This window comes from Heteronotia binoei, chromosome 11 (assembly GCF_032191835.1).
Source record: "Heteronotia binoei isolate CCM8104 ecotype False Entrance Well chromosome 11, APGP_CSIRO_Hbin_v1, whole genome shotgun sequence".
Taxonomy (NCBI): Eukaryota; Metazoa; Chordata; class Lepidosauria; order Squamata; family Gekkonidae; genus Heteronotia; species Heteronotia binoei.
In genome coordinates, this window is record NC_083233.1 from 80,928,721 (window position 1) to 80,954,583 (window position 25,863).

The window sequence follows — 25,863 nt, forward strand, 5'->3', positions numbered from 1 at the left end:
GCATAAGTTTTTGAGAGTCAAAGCTCCATTTGTCTGTATCTAATGAAAGGAGCTTTGACCCACAAAAAGCCTACTCACCAGAAACCTTGTTGATCTCCAAGGCACTCCCGGACATTACGATTAGACTCCTTATGACGACACAACTTACCGCCTGGTCAGGATTCGTTCCAATGAAAGCAAACAACTGCCCCAGTAAGACGCTGTATGTGGGCTTGTCTCGGCTATCCTCAATGGTCAGGGACTGAAGGAGAGTAAAGGAGCTGCTTCTATGACTAGCAGCGTGGCGCCTCCTAAAGGACAGAAAAGAGATCCAGTTAGGAAGAGGCTAACTGTACCGACAATTGGAGTTTTAGCACAGACAATTCTTTAAAGGGGACAAAAAACCCCAGCACATATACCTCTGGCTTGATCTGGTGAACTCCAGATCTTCGTTTGCAATCATTTCAAGGTCTGACGGTGCCGACATACTGCGGAGAAAGACAGGCTGGCGGACAGCGTGGGAAATCACCTTTGTTTCTGAAGCCGATTTACAAGCTGCAGGGGTAGGAGAACGGAACAACAAAATGCTTTCAGACACTCCAGGGCAACGTTTTGGAAAACCACCGTAAGAACATCAGAAGAGCCCTGCTGGATCAGACCAGTGGTACATCTTGTCCAGCATTTTGTTTCACAGTGGCCAACCAGTTCCTCTGAAGGGAGGGCCAACAACAGGGCACAGAGGCTGAGGCCTTCCCCTAATGTTGCCTCCCGGCTGTGGGATTCAGAGGATGAGTGCCTTTGAATGTGGAGGTTCACCTCAATCGTCATGGCTAGTAGCCACTGATAGACCTCTCCTCCTTGAATCTTTCTACAAAGAACCATAAGTCACGTAGTCTTCAGTTTGACCCTCCACCTGCAGATACAACATGGGCTGCTTTTCATAACTGATATACAAAAGGGATCTTAGGATGAAGAGAAGGAGACGTGATTAAGTGTGTTAGCTGTTGTTGTTCAGTCACACAGTCGAGTCCGACTCTTTGCGACTCCATGGACAAAGTCACGCCAGGCCTTCCTGTCTTCCACCATCCTCCGAAGTCTGCTCAAATTCGTGTTTGTTACATCAGTAACGCTGTCCAGCCATCACCTCTTTTGCTGTCCCCTTCTTCTTTTGCCTTCTGTCTTTCTCAGCATCAGGGTCTTTTCCAGTCAGCGGTCCCTTCTTATTTGGTGGCCAAAGTATTTGAGCTTCAGCATCTGACCTTCCAGGGAACAGTCTGTGTTGATTTCCCTTAGGACTAACTGATTTGATCTTCTTGCAGTCCAAGGGACTCTCAAGAGTCTTCTCCAGCACCACATCTCAAAAGCATCTATTCTTCTGCGCTCAGCTTTCCTTATGGTCCAGCTCTCACAGCCATACATTACTACTGGGAATACCATCGCTTTGACTATACGGACTTTTGTTGGCAGGGTGATGTCTCTACTTTTTATTATACTGCCCAGGTTCGCTATAGCTGTCCTCCCAAGGAGCAAATGTCTTTTAATTCCGTGGCTACAGTCACCATCTGCAGTGATCTTGGATCCCAGAAAGTGTGCTAGGGGGAGGGGTAAAACATGAATGCTGGGTTAAATGTATCTTTTCCCCATTGTGGGATGAGCTCTGCAGAAATCCACTCTTCACACTTTCATGCTGGTTCATTCTGAACCAAAAACGTCAGCTACAGAGTGTTAGCAATGGGCTAGCACCTGTGAAATGACCGACACGCTTTGCTGCCTCTCTCCCTGGATTTGTTCTGAAAAGCTTGCATATTTGCAAACCCAATGCTACAAGGACATTTTGCCTTGAACCAGGCTTATCGGTTGCGCAAATCTTCCTTGTTGCTGCCACCCTTACCTGGTGTCTCTGCAGGGGTCCCAGATATGCTCCTGGTGAGCCCAGACTGTGCTGCAATAGTGACATGCAACAGCAGTTCCGCTCGGTTCATCAAACTCTTAACCAGCGCTTTGGTTTTAGCCATGGGATGCAAAGGCTTCTGTAGCAGGGAGTTTACTTCCTGGAAGAATTTCTCTCTGAAAGCAGAGAGAACAAAACTTAGACAGACTGGATGTTCATTACATCTTCAGGAATCCCTATAGTCCAGGTTTTTCAAGTCTCAGGATGTAGTGGGAAAAGAACAGAGTATCTAGGGGCTACACATCCACACAGGAAGCATCCAAAAATTTAGAGAGAGAGAGAGACAAAGCAAGAGATAGCAAGCTAAAGGAGAGAGAGGAACCGTATCAGATTCAATGACTGCACCAACCTCAGGGAGAGAACCATATTCTCCAGATCACTTCCATCAAAAGAAACCTCCTTCATTGAGCACAGAAGTTCGAGCTCTTTCATTTTGCTCTAAAGAGAAGACAAATGGACATACATGGACTGAAGGTACATCCAATTCAAAGGATAATGTGCAACTCAGTCGATCACAAAACTGCAAGGCCGTAAATCTACTATTTGGCAGAGAGGGCAGGTTCTTAAGAATATGCCCCCCCATCCTTTAATTAGGTTTCTAGGCAAAATGATAGCACACAGAAACTCCCTGTAGGTTAGTGTGCAGGACAAAAATATTATTAATAAATAAAATAAACTGATTCCACTCTACACCCACCACTTGCTAGGGGGAAAACCCCATCCTTCAGGGCTGAATCCCAGAATAAACATGTCTAGTTCTGTCTACAAAATTTAGGCTTTCTGGATGAACAATCTCAATGCATTTCATTAAGAGCTAAAGATCACTGGATAACATTGTTCTGCTAAAAATGGAGTGTCAAGTTCGGAAGCAAAAGACCTCCAAGTACCACGGAGAAACCATGACCTTCGTATCTTGCTTGTGAAATGCCAGAGGCATCTAGCTGACTGTTAGTGGGGACAAGAGTGGGGGATAGATGAATCCTAAATGGTCTGATTCAGCAAGGCAGATTTTTGGGAGACCAAAAATCTGATGCAATGTCCCCCACTCGGTCAAAAGAGAAGTCCTGAACATGCTGTAACTAGACCTCCTTCTAGTTCTCTGAAAGCAAATAACAAAATCTAGTCATGCTCCATTACCATTGACCTTTTGGAAGAAACCTCAACATGCATTGGAACTGCTCTGTCCTTAAAACATATGCTGACAGAGTTCTTGCAATCATCATCAGCCTATTTCCAACAAAGAGTTAGTCAGCTGGCTTTAAAGAGCATGCAATTTATCCCTAATAAACCTGGCCCAATGCTTTATAGGAACAGAGAAAGTGCACTCAGAAAAGAGAAATTCAGAGGGAGCATCAGCTGATTTCCTCAAGTCTTATTGATACGATGTATGTCACTCACCTCGTTGAAGTGATAGTCATAAAAAAACGGGACATTGTTCTCCAGTTTCCCGTGCATAGCGTCTTCCACTTCACTTTGCCATTTCTGCTCTAGCTCAGCGACACTCTGGCCAAAAAGACAAGAGTGAAATGAAAGGGGGCGACCTCCATTAGCTTACTGAGACCAACAGTAAAGTGAAAATCAGAGTGTATTTGGCCCCCAGAGCTTTCTATGAGAGAGTTTAATTCTAAAGCATCCCTCTCTACAGGAAATGGATTTTTAGAGTAGTCTTACCTGTAACTGCCGTTCCATGGCATTTAGCTTCTTAAAGGTCTCTCCCATAATTTTACAAAGCAAGTCATATTCCTCTGCATGCTCCTCTTGGTACTGGAAATTTATTAGGGACTGGAGTGCATCGACCAGATTTAAGTGCTTGATGACGCATGAAACCACCATTTCTTCCATGATGTCTGGCTGGATCATCTCCCTGTCAAATGGTGGGACAGAATTAAATTCTGACAGATTGATATTTGACAATTCAACTAATCTGAGAGTGAGATTAAGCAAAGAGGGTTTGCAACACCACTGGGGTGGGCGGGTGAGCGGGGGGCTGCATAAGGGATCAAAGATCTCCAAGAGCCTAAGTGGGAGGTAACCCATAATCCTGTCAAGCACACAGGCCAATAAAAGGGAAAGGCCAGAGGCATAGCAAACACATTGCTAGACTTGAATCTAAAGGTTCTGAGACCACAGCACAGAGAGGCCAAGAGGAAGCACTGATATTATTTTTCAGCACTGACTCAGAACAGCATTATCACTGGCCACTAGAACATAAGAGAAGCCATGTTGGATCAGGCCAATGGCCCGTCCAGTCCAACACTCTGTGTCACATAAGAACATAAGAGAAGCCATGTTGGATCAGGCCAATGGCCCGTCCAGTCCAACACTCTGTGTCACATAAGAACATAAGAGAAGCCATGTTGGATCAGGCCAATGGCCCATCCAGTCCAACACTCTGTGTCACATAAGAATATAAGAGAAGCTATGTTGGATCAGGCCAATGGCCCATCCAGTCCAACACTCCGTGTCACATAAGAACATAAGGGAAGCCATGTTGGATCAGGCCAATGGCCCATCCAGTCCTACACTCTGTGTCACATAAGAACATAAGGGAAGCCATGTTGGATCAGGCCAATGGCCCGTCCAGTCCAACACTCTGTGTCACATAAGAACATAAGAGAAGCCATGTTGGATCAGGCCAATGGCCCGTCCAGTCCAACACTCTGTGTCACATAAGAACATAAGAGAAGCCATGCTGAATCAGGCCAATGGCCCATCTAGTCCAACACCCTGTGTCACAGAGTGGCCATTATATATGTGTGTGTGTGTACACACACACATATATATGTATGTATATGTATATATATATAAATATATATATATACACACACACACACACTCACTGTGGCTAATAGCCACTGATGGACCTCTGCTCCATATTTTTATCCAATCCCCTCTTGAAGCTGGCTATGCTTGTAGCCGCCACCTCCTCCTGTGGCAGTGGATTCCACACGTTAATCACCCTTTGGATGAAGAAGTACTTCCTTTTATCCATTCTAACCTGACTGCTCAGCAATTTCATTGAATGCCCACAAGTTCTTGTATTGTGAGAAAGGGAGAAAAGGACTTCTTTCTTTACTTTCTCCATCCCATGCAGAATCTTATAAACCTCTATCATGTCACCCCGCAGTCGACGTTTCTCCAAGCTAAAGAGCCCCAAGCGTTTTTAAACTTTCTTCATAGAAAGTAACTAGTAACCACTTGGAGTATTTTGGAGTAACTACTAGCAGGATACAAAAACTGGGACTTCTGCTGAATGCTAGAGAAGCATTGCAGCCACCAGCACAAGAGGAGATAATGAATTCAGGCCCAGACACGACGGACACAGCTAGTCAGTTTTAGAAACCGGGTTGGGAGAAGGGGTGGATTTCCTGCTTGCTCTCAGGCATTTAACTCCTCTTAAGCACCATCTACTTGCCATAATCAAATAAATAAATGCATGAACAAGTCACACTTGAAAGTCAGGTATCAAGATGCTAAAATCTTTTGCATCGTCATAAACAGGTTTCACAACAATGGGTGAAATAAACAATTTCACACCTCCAGTTATTTAATAATAATAATAATAATAATAATAGTTTTTATTTATATCCCGCCCTCCCCGCCGAGGCAGGCTCAGGGCGGCTTTAATGCTGTCAAGTCGCATTAAAGAACTGAAGAGATCCCAATGGGTTTTCAAGGCAAGAGATGAGCAGAGGTGTTTTGCCATTGCCGCTCTCTGTGTCACAACCCCGAACTTCCTTGGTGGTCTCCCATCCCAGAAATCCCCAGGGCCGGCCCTGCTTAACTGCCAAGATCTGATGAGTCTGGGTTATCCTGGGCGATCCAGGTCAGGGCCTTTGGTGATTTACGTGGATTTAAACAGGGGCGTTTGACAAGACCGCAAGGAAAAGAAGCGTTGGGGGAAACGACTGCTGTCACGTACCTGATGCTGGGTCTGAACTGAGGCCGAGCACGGCCAGAGATTTCCCTGAGTTTTATCATGATCCCAGGAGGGAGCCTGATCCTTGGCAAGTCAAAGTAGTGACCCACGGGGGGCACGAGGACATCCGAAGGGTAGGTGAACTCCCGATCTTCATCTATGGTAAGAGGCAGCGGGGAAGGGCTTGGTGTGAGAGCTGGGGAGATGACGCCGTTGGCTTCCACTTGCCACTGGCACCTGGGAAACAAGAAAGTCTTCGCTTTTTTCCCAATCCAGAAAAAAAAAAACCTATAGCCATTTTAAGGCCCTTTAAATCAGGGTGCTGTAATGAAAACCACAGAGTTCCAAAAGAAATGCTGTGTGCTCTTTCATGCTCTCTCTCCCCAACCCTTGCTCCCTCTCCCTCTATTGCATTCCTTACAGAGAAATACATTTTTTTTTGTCTTGACACAATTTCAAAAACATCTGCAGTTCTTCCAATCACAAAGGAATTTTGCTTTCATACTGCGGGGTTTTATAATTGTTACCTTTGTCTGCCTGATTTATATATTATAAAAAAACAAAAAGACTGCAGATTTATACCCCACCCTTCTCTCTGAATCAGAGATTCAGAGCGGCTTACAACCTCCTATATCTTCTTCCCCCACAACAGACACCCTGTGAGGTGGGTGGGGCTGAGAGGGCTCTCACAGCACCTGCCCTTTCAAGGACAACTCCTGCAAGACCTATGACTGACCCAAGGCCATTCCAGCAGCTGCGAGTGGAGGAGTGGGGAATCAAACCCGGTTCTCCCAGATAAGAGAGCTCTGGCTGACCCAAGGCCATTCCAGCAGCTGCAAGTGGAGGAGTGGGGAATCAAACCCGGTTCTCCCAGATAAGAGAGCTCTGGCTGACCCAAGGCCATTCCAGCAGCTGCAAGTGGAGGAGTGGGGAATCAAACCCGGTTCTCCCAGATAAGAGAGCTCTGGCTGACCCAAGACCATTCCGGCAGGTGCAAGTGGAGGAGTGGGGAATCAAACCCGGTTCTCCCAGATAAGAGAGCTCTGGCTGACCCAAGGCCATTCCAGCAGCTGCAAGTGGAGGAGGGGGGAATGAAACCCGGTTCTCGCATATAAGAGAGCTCTGGCTGTCCCAAGGCCATTCCGGCAGGTGCAAGTCGTGGAGTGGGGAATCAAACCCGGTTCTCCCAGATAAGAGTCCGCACACTTAACCACTACACCAAACTGGCAAAATAAGTTTGGAAAATAATGGCCACTTGGCAGATATTGCAACTGAGCACTAACTCAGCTACATGTGCACCTCAGAAGCTTGTTAAGTTCATTCCATTTGGTTTTGAGAATCAGCACCCTGAACTCGCTGTTTGCACAGTCCATATTGATGACAAGATATTTACCGCTGTAGAAGTTTGGATCGGAGAAGTTCTTGGCATGTTTCCTCCTCTTTGGTTATTTCTGGCCCATTGTACAGTATCCTCAGCATGGAACAAGCCAGCACAGACAAGCCTAAAGCCAGGTCTACCAGGAATGGTAACCCTCCCGATACATCTTCTGAAGATTCCTTCATGGAGGAGGAGAAAAGGCAACACTGAACACTATCAGTTGGAGCCCAGCCCTCCAACGAAAAAACGATGGCCCTCATCAGAGGCAGGTACAACACGGGCCTCTACATTTCTTCCTTCTTAGGGCAGCTAATCTGAATTGCAACAAATGTTCCATCTGAAACTGTACCAGAAGCAATACATAGCGAAGTGGAAGGGAGCTGCAGCTAAGAATGGAAATACCTCGTTGCACACACTTTTGTAGGCATGCAAAATGCCAGTGGGTTGGATACCATGGATCCATTCTGCTCACGGTGGCATCTCCCCCTGGCACAATGAGTCTTCCTTGCCACCATTAGCCTAACAGACCCAAAGGATCCGCCCCTGTGGATTTACTGAAAAACGTATCTGTTGCAATGTCCAGACTGAACAAATTCTGTACAGCTAAGGTGTAACCGGTGAAAGCTCTGGAGACAAGTGACGACAACAGTGGAAGGCAAGTGTTCAGAGGACCTCATCTGAATGGTCAAACCACTCTCAAGAGTGTATTTTTGCCTGCCTCCCACAAGAATAAGGGTGAGTCTAGGCCCCTCTTTGCCTTTTCTGGGTAAATTTAAACAGCACCAAGGCAGTTCAGCTCCTGCCAAAAATCGCCTGCCACTCTCTCTGTGCAGCTGTGGTCATGCCTAGGGGAGGGATGATAGCTCAGTGGTAGAGCATCTGCTTGGTAAGCAGAAGGTCCCAGGTTCAATCCCCGGCATCTCCAACTAAAAAGGGTCCAGGCAAGTAGGCGTGAAGAACCTCAGCTTGAGAGAGCCGCTGCCATTCTGAGGAGACAAGACTGACTTTGATGGACCCAAGAGGGTCTGATTCAGTAGAAGGCAGCTTCATAGGTTCATATTCAGTGGAGGGACAGTGGCTCAGTGGTAGAGCATCTGCTTGGTAAGCAGAAGCTCTCAGGTTAAATCCCTTGCATTTCCAACGAAAAGGGTCCTGGCAAATAGGTGTGAAAAACCTCAGCTAGAGACCCTGGAGAGCCGCTGCCAGTCTGAGTAGACAAGACTGACTTTGATGGACCAAGGCTCTGATTCAGTATAAGGCAGCTTCATAGGTTCATATGCCTGAATTCAGATCCCCTTGAGCACAAACTACCAATATGGGCTTCAGCAATCTGAGTGATGGTGCCTTATCCTTTTTTTTCCAATTGTAGAATATGGGCAGATTTGAACTGGGCCAATGATACTTCTCCCCCACCCCCACCCCCCACCTCATGTACACTTGGGCCTGCTTTAAAAACCTTAACAGTTCATGATCCCTACACAATGCAAAATCTGAAAGAAGAGTACCTGCGCCCGGACAGTGCAAGAAAACCCCCACATCGCCTTGTCTGGGGTGTTGTGCTCTCGGCCACTCCTCATTTCAAAGGAGAAGGTCACGGTATCCCCTTCCACCTTAGGTTTTGAAAAAGACAAAACAAAAAAGAGCGTTAAACAACCAAGCATGGTGGGACATGTTATGGATCAGTGACAGAGCAACGCAGAAGGCCCCCAAGTTCAATCCCCGTCATCGCCAGTTCAAAGGATGAGGTAGAGAAGATGATGTGAAAGACCTCAGAGGCTTGTGAACCTGGAGAGCTATTGCCAATCAGAGTGGATGACACTAACTTTGACAGACCAATGGTTTGGTCTATCAGTATAAGGCAACTACACATGGGATGAGCAGAAGCCTCTGCTTATTTCCAAGGAGGCTTTTAGGGAAAGTTGACAGATCTGAAACAAGTAGCTGCAACTTAACACAACTGGCCGGTGGGTGTAATTGTTTTGATGCCCATCAATCCTGTTTTCGTAGGCAAAAGTGACTCTTCTTAACCACAGTGTGACCCCTATGCCATTTTCAAGGACAGAAACTCCATCATACCGTACCTTGACAAGGTCTTTGGGCCAACCAGTTCCTAAGACGCTACGGCTGCCATATCCAAGGGTGTTGCCCCCGTACTCAGCAACCTTGCGGCTATTTGTGTTGGGGCCAGCATAGATCACCAACTTTAAAAAGAAAAGAACTAAAATGTCAGACAGCATAAAGCCAGAGTGCGTGCTTACAGCATTTTGAATACTGAAAACAACTTCGTGAACTGCTACGAAGGGGACACGTAAGCGTTGCCTTGATTTTACAAACAGGTAACCCTGGAACAAATAAGTATTTTACCCAGCTTGCTTTATGTCAATTCAGAACGACTGCTTCTAGCCAGCAAACACCTTTGGACTCTCCCACACCCTTACCATCTGCTTCTCAGTTCAGAGGAGTTAACTTCCTCCATACCACCATTGCTTCTCGTGGTGTTCTGTGACGCTCAAAGGTATCTATGGGGTGTGTGTGTGGGGGGGGGGTCTCACCTTCCACTTCACAGTTCTGGGGAGCAGGGGAATTGTAATTGTCTTCAAATATTTTATCCAGCCAGCTTGGGACACTGAGAGGGGAAGAACATCACCCTCTGTTCCTCAATCCCTTAAAGGGACACTGCAGAAAATCTCCTTGAAGAGTAACAACATTTTAGGGGGAGGTTTTTGTGAATATCCTACATTGTGCAGAGGGTTGGACTAGATGGCCCTGGGGGTCCCTTCCAACTCGATTATTCTATAATCTCTCACAGAAACAATGATTGATCATGTTCAGGGTAATGCTGTTTCCTAGAGTGCCACTCAGTTTTCTTTCCCAAGGGAAGAGGTGCTTGAGAAATTTGTTCCACAGTTGCAAAAAAAGTCATGAAGTCTTCTTGGACAATTAGATCTCTCCTCTCAGTTTTGGCAGCTTTTTCTAGACTCAGCATTTCACAACTTTATCACTCCAGATTATCTCCATTTCACCATTAGCTTCCACAATCTTTAGGGGCAACAGGGTGAGGGCGTCTTCTGGTGACCTGGCCCCACTGATGGACCTCCTGATGGCACCTGGGGGTTTTTTGGCCACTGTGTGACACAGAGTGTTGGACTGGATGGGCCACTGGCCTGATCCAACATGGCCTGATCCAACATGGCTTCTCTTAGGTTCTTATGTGACACAGAGTGTTGGACTGGATGGGCCACTGGCCTGATCCAACATGGCTTCTCTTATATTCTTAATCACAAACAAAGACTGCAGAAGTACTGTGCGGTCCTCAAAACTTCCCTCCCCTTTTTTGTTCAGGACATAGCTGTCAAAGATCAACTGAAGTTCTTACAACGCCAGGGCTTTTTTTGAGCAGGAATACAGTTCTGGCTGGCTTGGCCAGGGCTCTGGCTCAAACAAGGGTCTCTGGCAACGGAAGGCACTAGACAGCCATATGCTCCCGGACCGCTTGCTCCATCCTCTCTGCTGCCTCCAGCCTCCAAGGGGCTTGCAAAGAGAACGAGAGATGTGAGGCCACCCATAAGTCCCCCTCCTCCCCGGGAGAAGCTGGACCTACCACTTCCCACTCTGCTGCACATGGCTGTCTCTCTCCGGCCGTGTTTGGGGGAAGGGGGCAAAACAAGGTCTCTCATTGGGCTGTACACATCCATGAAATGCAGCTGATGGCACTGTACTCTTCTGTGCCAATATGCGGAAAGTAACCTACTGAACAGGTGACATCACTCCCGGAGACATCGCGGGGTGTGTGGCCTAATATGTAAATGAGTTCCTGCTGGGCTTTTTCTGCAAAACGCAATATGCAGAACGGGAGCAAATGGGATCATCATCAGAGTAAGGCTCCCTACAGCTTGGAAGGGAGTTCACGACCGACACTTCCGTTCTAGCAGTTCATTGACCGAACTGACACTTCCGTTCTGGGCCCGGCTTACCTTATCATAATCATACTGCGAGGAGCATCGGCTATCGAACCTCAGATACAAGCAACGGGCTCCTGGGATATGAACCGTCTCTTTAAATTTATAATTGTCTCTGACAGGATGAACTGTCTCTACAGTCTTCCCAGCAGCCCAAGGAGCTGGAATCTTCAAGCCAGTGAGGAAACCTGGCTCCTCTTTCTCTTCTAGCATTCTGGCGTTAAAGAAAGAGAAAAGAAAGCAAGAAGCAAACCTTGCAGATCTGTAGTCTCCAGCAGGGGCTTTCAGCATTCCCTGGAGTATCTAGCCGTGACAGCAAATACACAACACAAGTGGAGCCCACAAAGGTATGTCATTCCCCGCTCCCCCCACTGCTAAATTCCCTCCCCAGCTAAGTTCCTTCCCCAGACTGACCTCCACAGTAGCCCAACCAGACAATGCCAATGGGAAGGACCACAAGCAGGGCACTGTGAATAATGCCCCTAAGTAATTGTCACCTGGGGACTAAACGCTGCACGCCAGGATGCGGTAATAACATCTTGCCCTTTGCAGTGTTTCTAATCTTTCAAGCTAAATATCCCCTGCCATTCTTCTAAAGGCAGCAGAGGTGGGGGGAGAGAAAGCAAAGATGCAGCTCATTCTTCAACAGGCTTTCCAATTACAACAACTGCTGCCAGTTCTTTACGGGAAAGCTTTGTTGTGAGCCTACAAAGCAATTTAAAAGAGTAGCCTAACGCTGACCCCTGGGTTTCCTGCCTCTGAATCATGCAATAACGGGTTCGTCTAGCAGCCACGCCAGCAGCATATTATGAGAGTGCTCTCAGTACATTGCTGGGTGAACGCTGGGTGTAAAAGGGCAGTTCGACGATGCTACGTCAATTACCTCTCTTCAGGGAACAGCTTGCTCCTTTGTTCAGAGGATCCTCCAGGAGAACAGCCCACTTCAGAGAAAACCGGAGACTGGGTCTTCAGCAGCAAGGCTGTCTGTAACACAAGACGTTTCAGGACAAGAGCTGATCAAACAAAGATGGGTTGTGATTAATAAAACTGCACTCTCATTAATGCCACACCTAGATGGGGGTGAAGAAAACTGGGAAGGTGGATTTTTATGCCTCCATCGGGAGGCAAAACCCTCAAGTTCCAGAATATCTCCTGGGAAAGGAGGAGACTCAATTCACTGGCAGCTATCAAATGGTGCTTCAGAGAGTACCGACCTGAAGCCACATGATGGTCTCCATTAGCAAGCAATTCAATTATGTTTTTGCAAAGGGGGGGAGAGGAGCCCATCTTGCCTAAATGCTTTCTGGATAGGCAAACACTGCTTCAGTTCCACTGGAACCAACAAAGGTGGGGAGGGGGAGAGTAAAGAAAGGATGATGTCTGCTGTAAAAGGAAGTACACACAGTGACGCTTAAGGAACTGTAATAAACATCATAACTGCCCACTGTGTCAATAACTGTGAGTCTGAACATTAATACTGGGGCATTACTATATTAAGACAAACAAACCACACTAAGCTGACAGATGCATAAAAGTGTTGGGGAAATAAGGGGTGCAGGAACCTTTGCACACAGCCCCATTTCCATTACGTTCACTCGGGGAGGGAGAGAAGCTGGTTTCCCAATTGCATCAAGAAACAGAGGCAGTTGTTTCAAAAAAACCCCCTCTGATTTATTTAACTTCAATCCCAAATGTAAATTCATTAAAACACATAAAGAGTCATACATCATTAATCAAAATTCAATGCATAAACACAGCGCACAGTAATTTTATTGTCAAGTCCCACACCACATGGTAGTTGGCCAGAAAAACCAGGAACAAGAATACATTCACGCAAATACTTTTTTTTCCATCCACAGGGCCCAATGTAATTGCCAATCAACTCTGTGACGAGTATCTTGACATACAGTGACGTACACAACACAGCTCAACCCTTCTGTCTTTCTGGAGTCACAAGGGTCCAGGAAAGCTGGTTTAAGAGAGTCAAGGTTAACTAAGACAGTCTCAGAAAGCTAGGTTCAGGTACTCTACTTAGAATTTGACAGCATATAAACATTCCAAAATGCAACCGTCATGTGAGGCTAAAAGACAGAGTTATTGGTAGCAAAAAGATCACATCATTCTAAAGCCTCCTGGGAAACAGAACCAAAGTTTCAACTATAAAAAGGTAAAGGTCAAGGTAGTCCCCTGTGCAAGCACCAGTAGCTTCTGACTCTGGGGTGATGTCGCATCACGACGTTTTCACAGCAGACTTTTTACGGGGTGGTTTGCCATTGCCTTCCCCAGTCATCTACACTTTCCCCCCAGCAAGCTGGGGACTCGTTTGACTGACCTCGGAAGGATGGAAGGCTGAGTCAACCTGTAGCCAGCTACCTGAACCCAGCTTCCGCTGGGATCGCATTCAGGTTGTGAGCAGAGGGCTCCAACTGCAGTACTGCAGCTTTAACACTTTGTGCCACGAGGCTCTCAGAACCAAAGTTTCAACTATAGAATCTAATTAATATAGAAACTGAAACAAGCACTGGGTTAGCATGGGCTGACAACTGAGGCTCAACCCATCCCTCATTCCACAACAAAGAAGTCCCAGTAGAAACGCCGCACCTGACTTGTGTAAAGGACCAGCTGCACCAGCTGTGGCATCAGAGCATCAGCCATGGTCAACGTCTGCAGGTTGGGATGCATCAGGGAGGTCAGCAGTACCGGAAGCAAGTGGCCCAGCATCGTGGCTTTGGTCACCTGCTCCAGACCTTTTAACCTGCAACGAGAGGTTCTGTTGATTAAGTGGTCCTTCGCTGAACAGTCCTGCCACTGCACTTCACCTCTGGGTCCCTAAATACTTCCTGCTTCTTTCCTTTGTATGCCAGGGAAACTTGTTGTTTCCATGCTGCTCCCCGCAAAGCCCTTGACACCTCTCAGCTTCCTGTCATTCACCCTGGACTCTGATCCAACACCTTGTGCCTGATGGTTCTGTAACTTAACCCACTCCGTTGCTGTTTCATCCTCCTCACCACTGAGCTGCCTGCTCTGCTTAGGGTTGCCAGCAATGTTCCCTCTAAACTGCAGAGTCTTGGGAGCAAAAATTCAACTTTGTGAGATGCTGTTATTAAAGTTGTGAGCTGCTGCATGAATTAGTGTGCTCTGGGGTCTTCCTTCCTGAGCGAAGGCAAAAAGGTGTGAGCTGGAGGCTAAAAATCTGTGAGCTAGCTCACACTAACTCAGCTTAGAGGGAACACTGGTTGCCAGGTCCATCTAAAGAAATATCTGGGGACTTTGGGGGTGGAGCTAGGAGACTTTGGGGGTAGTCAGGAGCAAGGCTGCAACAAGCATAACTGAACTCCAAAGGGAGTTCTGGCCATCACATTTAAATAGACCACATTCCTTTAAATACCTTTCCTCTGTTGGAAATAATGGATAGTAGCACCTTCTTTTGGGGCTCATAGAATTGGACCCCCTGGTCCAATCCTTTTGAAACTTGGAAGGTGTTTTGAGAGGCATCGGATGCTATGCTGAGAATTTGGTGCCTCTACTTCAAAAAACAGCACCCCCCCCCCTGAGCCCTAGATACCCGCAGATCAATTCTCCATTATACCCTATGGAAATCGGCCTCCATAGGGAATAATGCAGTGCCCAGCAGACATTTCCTGCCTCCCCACCCCCCACCACCTGCTTTCTGTTGACCCTGAAGCGAGGGAAGGGCCTCCAAACCAGGGGATTCCCTGCCCCCAACTGGGGATTAGCAACCCTAGCTCTGCAACTTTGCCTCACATCCTGCTGGTTTTGCCTTGGAGATCCTGATGCTGCCTGAATTTACATCCTCCTGCCATGTGGATAAAACCAGATCACACAGTGGCTGTGGAATTTCCAATTCATACGATGTTCTTCTGTCTGCAATCCGAATCTTACCTCTGTTCCCTGTCGGGAATGTCACTGTTTATGAGCGCCATGGTGACTTGCTGCAGCATTTCTAGGACTTCGTCGCACCCAGTCAAAATTTGTGTCGCAAGAGTCAAAATGCTGGCCTTAAGTTCCTAGGCACAAAATGTTACAGGACAATAGTTTACATGGCCAAGGGGATAAACAGCTTCACAACAAAACAAAGTAAACAATGGCAACACAGTGTAAACAGAAGTCTAAAAAGCAACTGTGTCAGAAATACATAACACTTCTGACAAATTTACAAAAGTCTGTATTATATTGTGCAAAAGCATCCAGAATTCATTCCAAAGATATATATTACATAGAGAGCATAAAGTCCCAAACAAAAACACAGTTCCCAAGGATAACTCCGGAAAATTCCAAAAAAGTCTATAAGGAGTACTACTACTCAGAAGTAAATTCCAAACGGAGTCCTTCCACTGATGTCGGCTTCCCAAGGAGCAAGTCTTGCCTTAATGCAATCACCGCCTTAAACTGCGTTCCGCTGCATTTGCAGCTTCTTCACAAGCCAACTGACAAGGTCCTCAGACCGGCTTCTCTCAAACGCCCATATTATATATTTCAATTGACGGCCATTTGAGAGTAGCCAGTCCATAATATTGAAATATATAATATGGGCGTTTGAGAGAAGCCGGTCTGAGGACCTTGTCAGTTGGCTTGTGAAGAAGCTGCAAATGCAGCGGAACGCAGTTTAAGCCGGTGATTGCGTGAAGGCAAGACTTGCTCCTTCAGAAGCCGACATCAGTGGAAGGACTCCGTTTGGAATATACTTCTGAGTAGTAGTACTCCTTATAGACTTTTTGGAATTTTCCGGAGTCATCCTTGGGAGCTGTGTTTTTGTTTGGGACTTTATGCTCTCTATGTGATTTATATCTTCGGAATGAATTCTGGATGCTTTTGCACAATATAATATAGACTTTCGTAAATTTATCAAAGATTTCAGGTTTTCACGGCTGGTAACATCATTAGGGTTTGTAGAGTCTTTCGGGATCAAGTGCCGTGTTCTACTGGAAAAAGTTTTCCTTCCAGACGTTTCGTTCTCAGCTGCGGAGAACATCCTCAGTGGCGTTGCAGCCAGAGCAGGCGCTCAGACCTTCTTGGCTGCTGTGCATTGAGTGGGGCCAGGGCTGCTCTAGCAGCTCTCCAGCAGCCCTGGCCCCACTCAATGCACAGCAGCCAAGAAGGTCTGAGCGCCTGCTCCGGCTGCAACGCCACTGAGGATGTTCTCCGCAGCTGAGAACGAAACGTCTGGAAGGAAAACTTTCTCCAGTAGAACACGGCACTTGATCCCGAAAGACTCTACAAACCCTAATTTCGTAAATTTGTCAGAAGTGTTACGTATTTCTGACACAGCTGCTTCTCACAACAAAAAAAAAGCACAGGCTTCCAAAAACGATGCAATGGTCATGATAATGGAACCAGGCAATGGCAGATTTATCTCTGAGGCCAAAGACAGACCACAGTTTTTTGAGAGAACTGAAGATGCTTTGACAGGAGCACTGTTCCCCATGGTGCACTCATTCACTTCCATCCACAAGTATTACGGGTCTCCATTGTGCTGTTACAAAGCATGCACAAAACTAGAAAGAAATGGACACATCGCGGGAAACAGTGCCTTCATCATTGGAGCTGAAATGCCTTCTGCTCCCTGAAAAATGAATGCCCTTCCTCAACATGAGATTTGAAAATTTAGTCCTAAAAAAATTTAAGTCCACTGTTAGAAGAGATGCATCTGAGTGCCAGAGAAGCAAACGAAGGACTGATTTGGTCTAGAAGGTTTATGGGAGTCTTTAGCCTCACGCACACGACTCTAAATTTCTCATCTTCCAGCCTTCATAGAAAAAAGGCCATAATGCTTCGCTGATCAGTCAGTTCAAACGATATGATCAATTAAAGGGTACCCCAAATGCCTAGCAAAGGTTTTCTAAAGAAAAAAAAAACTATTTTAATGTCCATAGTTACAGAACCTAGAGACAGCATGAGCTGACTTAGCTTATGAATCCTCCTGCCCTTCCCTTCTGACACACAAAGAAGAAATGCCTCTTCTAAGATGGTACCTGACACAACGCTGTGTGTGCATTAGCTGAAAAAAGCAAAATATGCTTTTTCTCAGGTCTATTGCTTTTATACATATGTAATGCAATTGTAGCCAACTGATGAAGAAGAAGATATTGGATTTATATCCCGCCCTCCACTCCGAAGAGTCTCAGAGCGGCTCACAATCTCCTTCCCCTTCCTCCCCCACAACAGACACCCTGTGAAGTGGGTGGGGCTGGAGAGGGCTCTCACAGCAGCTGCCCTTTCAAGGACAACCTCTGCCAGAGCTGTGGCTGACCCAAGGCCATGCTAGCAGGTGCAAGTGGAGGAGTGGGGAATCAAACCCGGTTCTCCCAGATAAGAGTCCGCACACTTCACCACTACACCAAACTGGCTCTCCAAACTGATACAACTTATCAGCTAATATTTTCTTCTGTTGATTGATAGCTTTAGTGGGCACAGAGACAGACAGACGCAAGCACACATGTCCTTCCTCCTATCCCCTCTGAACCGCCCCAAGTCATCTGAAGAGCACAGGACATTCTACCCCTTATACTGGAGAGAACAGCATCATTCTATCTATTGATGGGAACAGGGCCATGGCAGTCCTGCTTCACAGCACCAGAACAGCCAATTTCTTCCTGTCTCCACAGATGTCGAAGAGAAGGCAGCAAGATAAATACAGCAGGAAACTCAAGTGACTTATAAGGGAGGGCTCTAATTGGTCCAGAGCTGGCACCAAGAAGTACTTATCAGAATGGTTAATCCAGCCCTGACCGTTGGCCAGACAAGGAACGAAACAGACAGTCCTAGAAGGGAGGATAGATGACAACTGCAGAGAGAAACTGGGAAAAAAATGTGTTGGTAGGATAAGACACATCATGGACACATTTAGCACTTACTTAATACATTAATTAATGTGTTAGAGAGGCCTATGTAGGACAAGTTCACAAATATACCAGTGGAAATTGAAAGAGATTTAAGTCCCCAGAGTGGGGGGGGGGGGAGAGGAACGGTCAAACATAGACTTCTGTGTGGGCCCTACTGAGGGAAATGGAAGCCTTTTTTATATCCAAAGGGCTCTAGCAGAAGTTTGCATTGGATTGGGACCTAAGTGGCTGTAAGCAGTTGCAAAAACGGATGCAAAACTAAGCAGAAGAGATGGACTGATATTGCCCTGTTTCTTTCAATACACAAGTAAAAGTCCTTGAACAGAATGAACTGTTCTTCTAATGGCAGTACTTTACTGTAACCAGGTCACCATTAATAGTGGAACAACTAACAAGAGATTTCAAGTGTTACATTAAAACACCTGAAAGGCTACTTCCCCCTCCACCAGAGACCCAGCTCTTGCCCCTCAGGAATACTCCATGAAACCAGCAAGTTCCAAAATGGAGCCATTCAGTCTTTGTAACAATATCGCAAAGACAACTTGGAATCAAAGATTTCAGGTTTTCACGGCTGGTAACATCATTAGGGTTTGTAGAATCTTTCGGGATCAAGTGCCGTGTTCTACTGGAGAAAGTTTTCCTTCCAGACGTTTCGTTCTCAGCTGCGGAGAACATCCTCAGTGGCGTTGCTCCGGCTGCAATGCCACTGAGGATGTTCTCCGCAGCTGAGAACGAAACATCTGGAAGGAAAACTTTCTCCAGTAGAACATGGCACTTGATCCCGAAAGATTCTACAAACCCTAACAACTTGGAATGACACTTGGCTAACACCCAATTTGAAACAAGGGCCCCAGTGTCGGGTTTTCAAGCTTGGTCACAGGAAACGTATCCATGCACAGAAAACACTGCTTATAGGTGCATTCGCATCACAGAGGCAAACTAGTTTCAGTTTAAGTGGTAAAACTTTCTCCAAGAAACCCTGAGGACTAGGGGCATACTGAGAATTTTCTGTTAAGAATTTCCCAGTGGCCTCACAGAAATGACATCCCCATGGTCTGAAGCAGGAGAAAAGCCATGATTTCTGGTGGGATGAATCTATTTTAAAGGTCTGTTGCATAGGTCCAACTTATGTGTACAACAAAATGGAGGCTCCCCGTTGGGTTGGGGAGGAGGAGGGGGGGCACAGAGGTCTGTGCATATAAAAAGGATGAGTAAGCAGAGATGCACTCTACAATGATGTATAAAGGGCAAAGTTTTTGGCAGACTAGGGAATATAGATTTTGAGCCTGGAGACTGGGGGTTGTCAGTAAGATTTAAAGGCCCACGGTCAGATATATTGAAGATTGAATTCAAGCAAGTTTAAAAGAATGGTTAAAAAACTAACTACACCGTATGATATCAACATAGAGAGTCTCTCTCTCTCACTCACTCACACACACAGACTTAAATCAAAGGGTTCGTGTACAAACAGCACATGCAGCAAAATAATTCTTTTGCAAAAATAGTCCATGGATAGAACCAGGCAGTGGACCCCCAAGCAGAACAGCACTCGTGGAACAATTACGTGTGGACTGAAATCTAGGATGGGGGGGGGGGCTATGATTCCCCCCTCCCCCACACATTTTCATTCATTCATTCATTCATTCATTCATTCATTCATTCATTCTATGACTTGTATCCCGCCCTTCCCATAAAAATGTCTCAATTTTGTGAATGGCACCCTGACCAGTCAACAGGGCAGTCTTCTCATGTATAAACCGAAGCAGCCTTGGATCAGCCACCCCCTGGGAGTCCCAAATGAAGCAGAGGCTCGTCGTTATCTGCCGCAAAAGGACATCCAGACAACACAGAGCGATGCCACGTGACAGAGAGGCTCATACCAGCTGGATCACCTGTATGGACACAAGGGCCCGGAAAGAGGCGCAGGGGGGGCGGGGTTTGTCGAAAGAGGTGCTGGAATTTAATCTTGATGTTTACCTGTACCTTCAATGTCTCTCCCTGCACGGAGCTGTCACTGTCATCGTTCTCGTCAGGCTTAATCAAAACAGTATTACTCAGAAGATGGTTCTGAACGGCCATCAGGTACCGCAGGCAGGAGGAGGCAGCCTTTAATACAAACCAGCAGCGATTGCATTATCGTCTCAACACTTCGATTAGAAAAAAGCAGCACAGAAAAGGCAGCGGGGCTATTTTTGAAACACGAAGGAAGAGCACAAAAGAGGAAGGCTACAATGGAAATGTTAAATTGTTCCCCTGCTAGACAGTCAACAGCTTTGCGACAAAGCATCAGAGCACATCAGAAGCTTGCTAATTCGGGCTAAAAAAAACCCCCCTGGGAATCACAGCATAAGTTGCAACGTTTTGCCAACTTTGCAAATAGGGGGGGGGGGGGGAATATGAAGTATGAGTAAACAGACAGTCACTTTGCTCTAAAAGCAAGGCTGAATTGCAGAGATTAACAGCTACAGCCTGGGACAGATGCCGCTGAGGTGGAAGTAGGTCTTCATGCAAGACAGCTGCAAGTCTGCACCAGGGCTGTGCATGCACCACAGTTCTGCAGGAGCAAAGGTAACTTGCAGGATATAGTTCTTCTCGATGCAGAACTCAGTTGCTTGGAAATCTTTCATTTCAGGAAATAAATCTGGCTGTAAAGATATTCCTGCATGTGAGGGGGCTGCTGAACCTTCAGAAGCCAGAGAAACAGCTATAGAAGAGTTTAAATGGTCGGGGACAGGACTCAGGGCCTTGCAGGGCCCTCTGGCCATTCCCGGGAATACTAAAGTCAGAATAAATCATGCAGAATGTTTTATTTATGTCTTAAGATTTATAACCCACCCCTTCCCCTGCAGAGCTGGGCTCAGGGTGAGTAACAACAATAAATTAGGTTAAACATTTACAGCAACTCCAAAATTTACAGTAATCGGCAATCAATAAGATGGCAAATGAAAAAAGCACAAATAGTGCCTCATATCCCGGCAGGAAGAGAGAGGGAGGAGAGGAAATGGAGAGAAAAAGGAAGAAGGAAACCAGCCTAATTTGAAATCGTCACTGTCCCCAACTATAGGCCAGGTTGAACACTTCTGTCTTACAGGCTCTGCAGAACTGCATCAAATCCCACAAGGCCAGACCTTGCTTAGTACAGAGTTCCACCAGGCCAAGGCCAGGGCCAAAAAAGCCCCGGCTTTGGCTGAGGACAGCTGAACATTCTAAGTAAAATAGTAAAAAAAGGATAGAATGAATTATGCAAAACTCGAGAAATTATGAACACCGTAATTCATAGATGGTGCAGGACTCAGCTTTTCTTGGCACAGGTTTTAGATTACCTTGATGAAGAATTTCAATTTTTTGTATTAATGCAGCTCAGATCTAAATCTTCCCCTACGAATTTCCTTTCTCATTGTGATTTCAGGAACATTCTGCCAGAAATGGCAGTACATTTTTATTACCCAGAGTGTTATTAGGCTGCCTTTAGCTTTAGAGCTGTTCCAAGCTTCCCTTTAAGGCAACCCCAGGGGTGGAATTCTAGCAGAACTCCTTTGCATATTAGGCCACACCCCCTTGATGTAGCCAATCCTCCAAGAGCTTGCAAAAAAGAGCCTTGTAAGCTCTTGGAGGGTTGGCTACATCAAGGGGGATGTGGCCTAATATGCAAAGAAGCTCCTGCTAGAATTCCACCCCTGGGCAAGTCAATATGACTATCCCTGTACTATACAAGGAGGTGGGGTTCACTGCTTGCAGGAAACTTTCCCCCAACCCTACATCATTTTAATAGTGCAGGAACTCCCTTCACAGCATCTGACTTTGCCCCAAAGTTTGCCCCATGAGGTCAAAGCTGAAGGCAGGATTTGAATGATGGGCTTCCTAGGTCAGTACTTGTTATGTGTACTACGCTCGCCCAGCTCTGTTATTATGCTTTTGTTTGGCCACTGTATAATACAGAGTGCTGGACTGGAGGGGCCACTGGCCTGATCCAACATGGCTTCTCTTATGTTCTTCTGTGGCACAGAGTGTTGGACTGGATGGGCCATTGGCCTGATCCAACATGGCTTCTCTTATGTGACACAGAGTGCTGGACTGGAGGGGCCAGTGGCCTGATCCAACATGGCTTCTCTGATGTTCTTCTGTGACACAGAGTGTTGGACTGGATGGGCCACTGGCCTGATCCAACATGGCTTCTCTTATGTTCTTCTGTGACACAGAGTGTTGGACTGGATGGGCCACTGGCCTGATCCAACATGGCTTCTCTTATGTTCTTATGTGGGACACAGCGTTGGACTGGATGGGCCACTGGCCTGATCTAACATGGCTTCTCTTATGTTCTCCTGTGACACAGAGTGTTGGACTGGATGGGCCACTGGCCTGATCCAACAGGGCTTCTCTTATGTTCTTATGTGACACAGAGTGTTGGACTGGATGGGCCACTGGCCTGATCCAACAGGGCTTCTCTTATGTTCTTATGTGACACAGAGTGTTGGACTGGATGGGCCATTGGCCTGATCCAACATGGCTTCTCTTATGTTCTTCTGAGACACAGAGTGTTGGACTGGATGGGCCACTGGCCTGATCCAACATGGCTTCTCTTATGTTCTTATGTGACACAGAGTGTTGGACTGGAGGGGCCACAGGCCTGATCCAACATGGCTTCTCTGATGTTCTTATGTGAGACAGAGTGTTGGACTGGATGGGCCACTGGCCTGATCCAACATGGCTTCTCTTATGTTCTTATGTGACACAGAGTGTTGGACTGGAGGGGCCACAGGCCTGATCCACATGGCTTCTCTTTTGTTCTTATGTGACACAGAGTGTTGGACTGGATGGGCCATTGGCCTGATCCAACATGGCTTCTCTTATGTTCTTATGAAAAGAGAAAGCAAGGCAATGCGTGGATGAAAGGAATTATGGAATGCCCATCTAGAACATAAACAGAACATTGTGCAACGATCTGTGACACTCCTTCCCACACTGCCAGTCACAGTTTATGTGAAAGGCCACTGTGGAAGAACACTTAAAGTCCATCATCTTGCCTTTTTATAACTGTAGCCATAAAACAAGGCATCATTGGAAATGAGAAAGAGTAAGCTAGAGGGTTTTTACTCACAGGCACAGTTGAAAGGAGCCGTTGAAATTCATCTCTGGACACAGTTTGGCACTTGGTGATTAAGATACAAGATTCTCGGACAACAATCTTGAGAATGTAGTGCAAAAGTTCATCGTTTAGTCTTTAAAATACAGGAAACACATGGTAAAAATGAATAAGGTACAAAAACACATACACAAATTGCAGTGCACTAAACATTACAATAGCGTAAGATTGATTTGCATCTTTTTATTTGCTTAACTTTCATTGGCAGGATTCAAAGAACTGCACAGTCAGTTCCATATGCCCAGTTAGCTCTGGGCTTATCTTAAATAGCAAGCCCTGTTTTCTCAAATTCTCAAAAGGCCTGGGGAAATTTCAAAAGCAGAATATGATATGATATGGTGGACGTGGGGTGCCTGCTGTTCAGATTCCCCCAACAGACGCAAGTACTTGGAGGCATCTATGTTTGCTCTTGGTTTGGATCCTGATCTCACTGTGTACTTTCCTAGGAATTTCTTTTAGGCAAACGAACAGAAACCCAATTCTTGTGCAGAGGAAATTTCTGACAAACTGGAATCTGTGCTGTTCATGTCTAAGGTTGGTGCTATTGCAAATAACTGCCCTGCACTAGAGAGCTGCGCTGAATTAAATTACATGTTAAAGATCATTTACGCCCTAATCTGATTGCAGGAAAACTGCGATTTCACGGTTCCAAGCATCTCACTGGTTCTTCTGAATCCTCATTCTCAAAATTAACACACACACTCTCTCTCTCTTTTTAAAGCAATCTGAAGGAAAACTGGCTAACTCCTTGGACCATCCAGCACTGTTCTGCTACCTGACCTATTTCGACAATTACTTTTAATTTCAATCATTTGTCTTTATAGGTCTATTCAAGAAGATGAGGGCAAGGTCTTACTGGGCTCTTCCCTAGCGTACAAGATGGCGGGTGTGAGTTACCTGTAATGTTCATCATCTTCACTGCCAAATCTGTTGTTCTGAAGCTGCTCAGCTAAGTTCGTCATGATCACATCTCGAAGCTGGGCCAGCCCGCTATTTCGATCCCCTGCAGTGAACAAATTGTGGGGCCACTGGTTATGCATGCAAAGCCTGGGCTATGCAGCCAGATTAATGTGCAAAGTATGCTTTCCGAACTGCGTACAGTCAGTTCTCAGTTTCCACATGAATTTTCCTTCCAATGTCATTGAAAGGTCTCTTACCTTCCGTTAAGACCAGCTTAAGCAAGTTATTAATTTCTACTTCTCCAGGATACAGGATATTTAGACCAGAGCTTAAGAGGGGAGAAATGAATAAATAATTTTTAGCATTCACTTACAGAAAACAAGAGGAAAGTATCTTTACAAAACACACATAAACACAAATTATACTGCAGAGGCTTATAGATAATTTTATTCGGAGCAAAAAAAAAAAGCTAGGCTTTCTTTTCACAAGCTTAAGGGAGGACTCAGAGCTCCACAGCTGTACTTCAATTACTCAGCATCTCACATGGAAATATTTTTACACATTTTAGGGAACATGGTAAAACATGGCTTAATATAGAAGAATCCTGTTGCAGCCAGTATTGTTTAAGAAGAGATTACTTGGATGCAACACAAGCCTTGACCTGAAGAAATATTAAAGAATGTTCTTCTAGCTGTTACTCTTAAAGGGAACTCTAAATGGGCTCCAGGAATTTCTTCAATACAGCCATTTCTAGGATAAATCCTGCCCCCCCCCCCCCGCCTGGATTTCTTTTCCAGGTTGGAGAACAATTTATACAGTTTAAATAATATATCAAAAAAGATGTAAAAGCAAAACAAACCTATTATATAACTCATTGGTTTCAATACCTCCAGGTTCAGCACTGCATAAACACTCCAGATGTTAAACAGCAATTTGTGAAAGAACTCACACAATCTAAAGAATAGGTTGCCAATAGTTCTTACCTTACCAAAGCTAACCATTAAGAACCGAACAGTGCAATCCTAAGCAGTTACACCTTTCTAAGTCTACTGAACTCTGTTTAGGATTGTACTGTAAGTCTGGCATGCAATTTCTAATTATGTCCATAAAAAGGAAGAAGGCTCATATGAACCAGTAGACTCCACAGTTTGGTCCTTTATATGGACAAATTCACCTTTTCCCCTGCTCCACATAAGATGGTATTTAACTCCAGACAGACTCCAGTATACTTATTATGTATCTTTGGCCAAATGTTAAAAGAAATTTGGTGAAAGAGGTACTTATCAAGTCTGGCAACAGTGTACAAAACTTCAACTTTTGGAGCTCTGCCTGAACATCTTATCTTAACAAGATAAGAAAAAGGTATACCCTGTTAAGAGCTAAAACAATAAGACATACCAACGCTTCCAGTTTGGAAAGCACGTAAAATCTGTTACTAACAGCTGCTCAAATGGAAATAGCACAAAAAACGAAGACACCCCACCCCCCCAATATCTATTCAAACTTTGTTACAATAGAATATGGGATATTATGGTAGCTGATAAAATTTCATCAAAGGGAACAGAAGATCCTGCCTATACCTCCAACTTTCAGCAGAATTAACTCCTTTTTTCCCTGTACTCTGCTTTAAATGTTCATCTAAGCAAAAGCAAAGCCAAACCACATATTATATATACACAATTTTAAAATAATGGCAGTAACACCATAGCTTTCTATGTAATTTATTATGAACAGCTGAGTCACAACAATACTTAGTGGTTTCTATTACTGC

At 45.6% G+C, this 25,863-nt stretch overlaps 1 protein-coding gene across 2 annotated transcripts in view; it reads right to left on the bottom strand.

Annotated features, from left to right (window-relative positions):
• The window catches only part of HECTD4 (HECT domain E3 ubiquitin protein ligase 4), a 192,735-nt gene that overhangs the window by 76,696 nt on the left and 90,176 nt on the right, over positions 1–25,863 (bottom strand). Inside the window, exons 14-31 of one of the 2 annotated variants that reach the window (XM_060250370.1) lie at positions 24,350–24,420; positions 24,090–24,195; positions 23,148–23,268; positions 20,033–20,155; positions 15,090–15,214; positions 13,788–13,941; positions 12,070–12,170; positions 11,202–11,400; positions 9,309–9,428; positions 8,733–8,837; positions 7,243–7,406; positions 5,853–6,086; positions 3,602–3,794; positions 3,329–3,433; positions 2,280–2,368; positions 1,871–2,046; positions 399–534; positions 149–290 (exon numbers count right to left, since the gene is read on the bottom strand). In XM_060250370.1, coding sequence (XP_060106353.1) covers positions 149–290; positions 399–534; positions 1,871–2,046; positions 2,280–2,368; positions 3,329–3,433; positions 3,602–3,794; positions 5,853–6,086; positions 7,243–7,406; positions 8,733–8,837; positions 9,309–9,428; positions 11,202–11,400; positions 12,070–12,170; positions 13,788–13,941; positions 15,090–15,214; positions 20,033–20,155; positions 23,148–23,268; positions 24,090–24,195; positions 24,350–24,420 — 2,464 coding nt within the window. Of the gene's footprint in view, positions 1–148; positions 291–398; positions 535–1,870; positions 2,047–2,279; positions 2,369–3,328; positions 3,434–3,601; positions 3,795–5,852; positions 6,087–7,242; positions 7,407–8,732; positions 8,838–9,308; positions 9,429–11,201; positions 11,401–12,069; positions 12,171–13,787; positions 13,942–15,089; positions 15,215–20,026; positions 20,156–23,147; positions 23,269–24,089; positions 24,196–24,349; positions 24,421–25,863 lie in introns of both variants that reach the window. The other variant, XM_060250369.1, reaches the window with a different exon arrangement.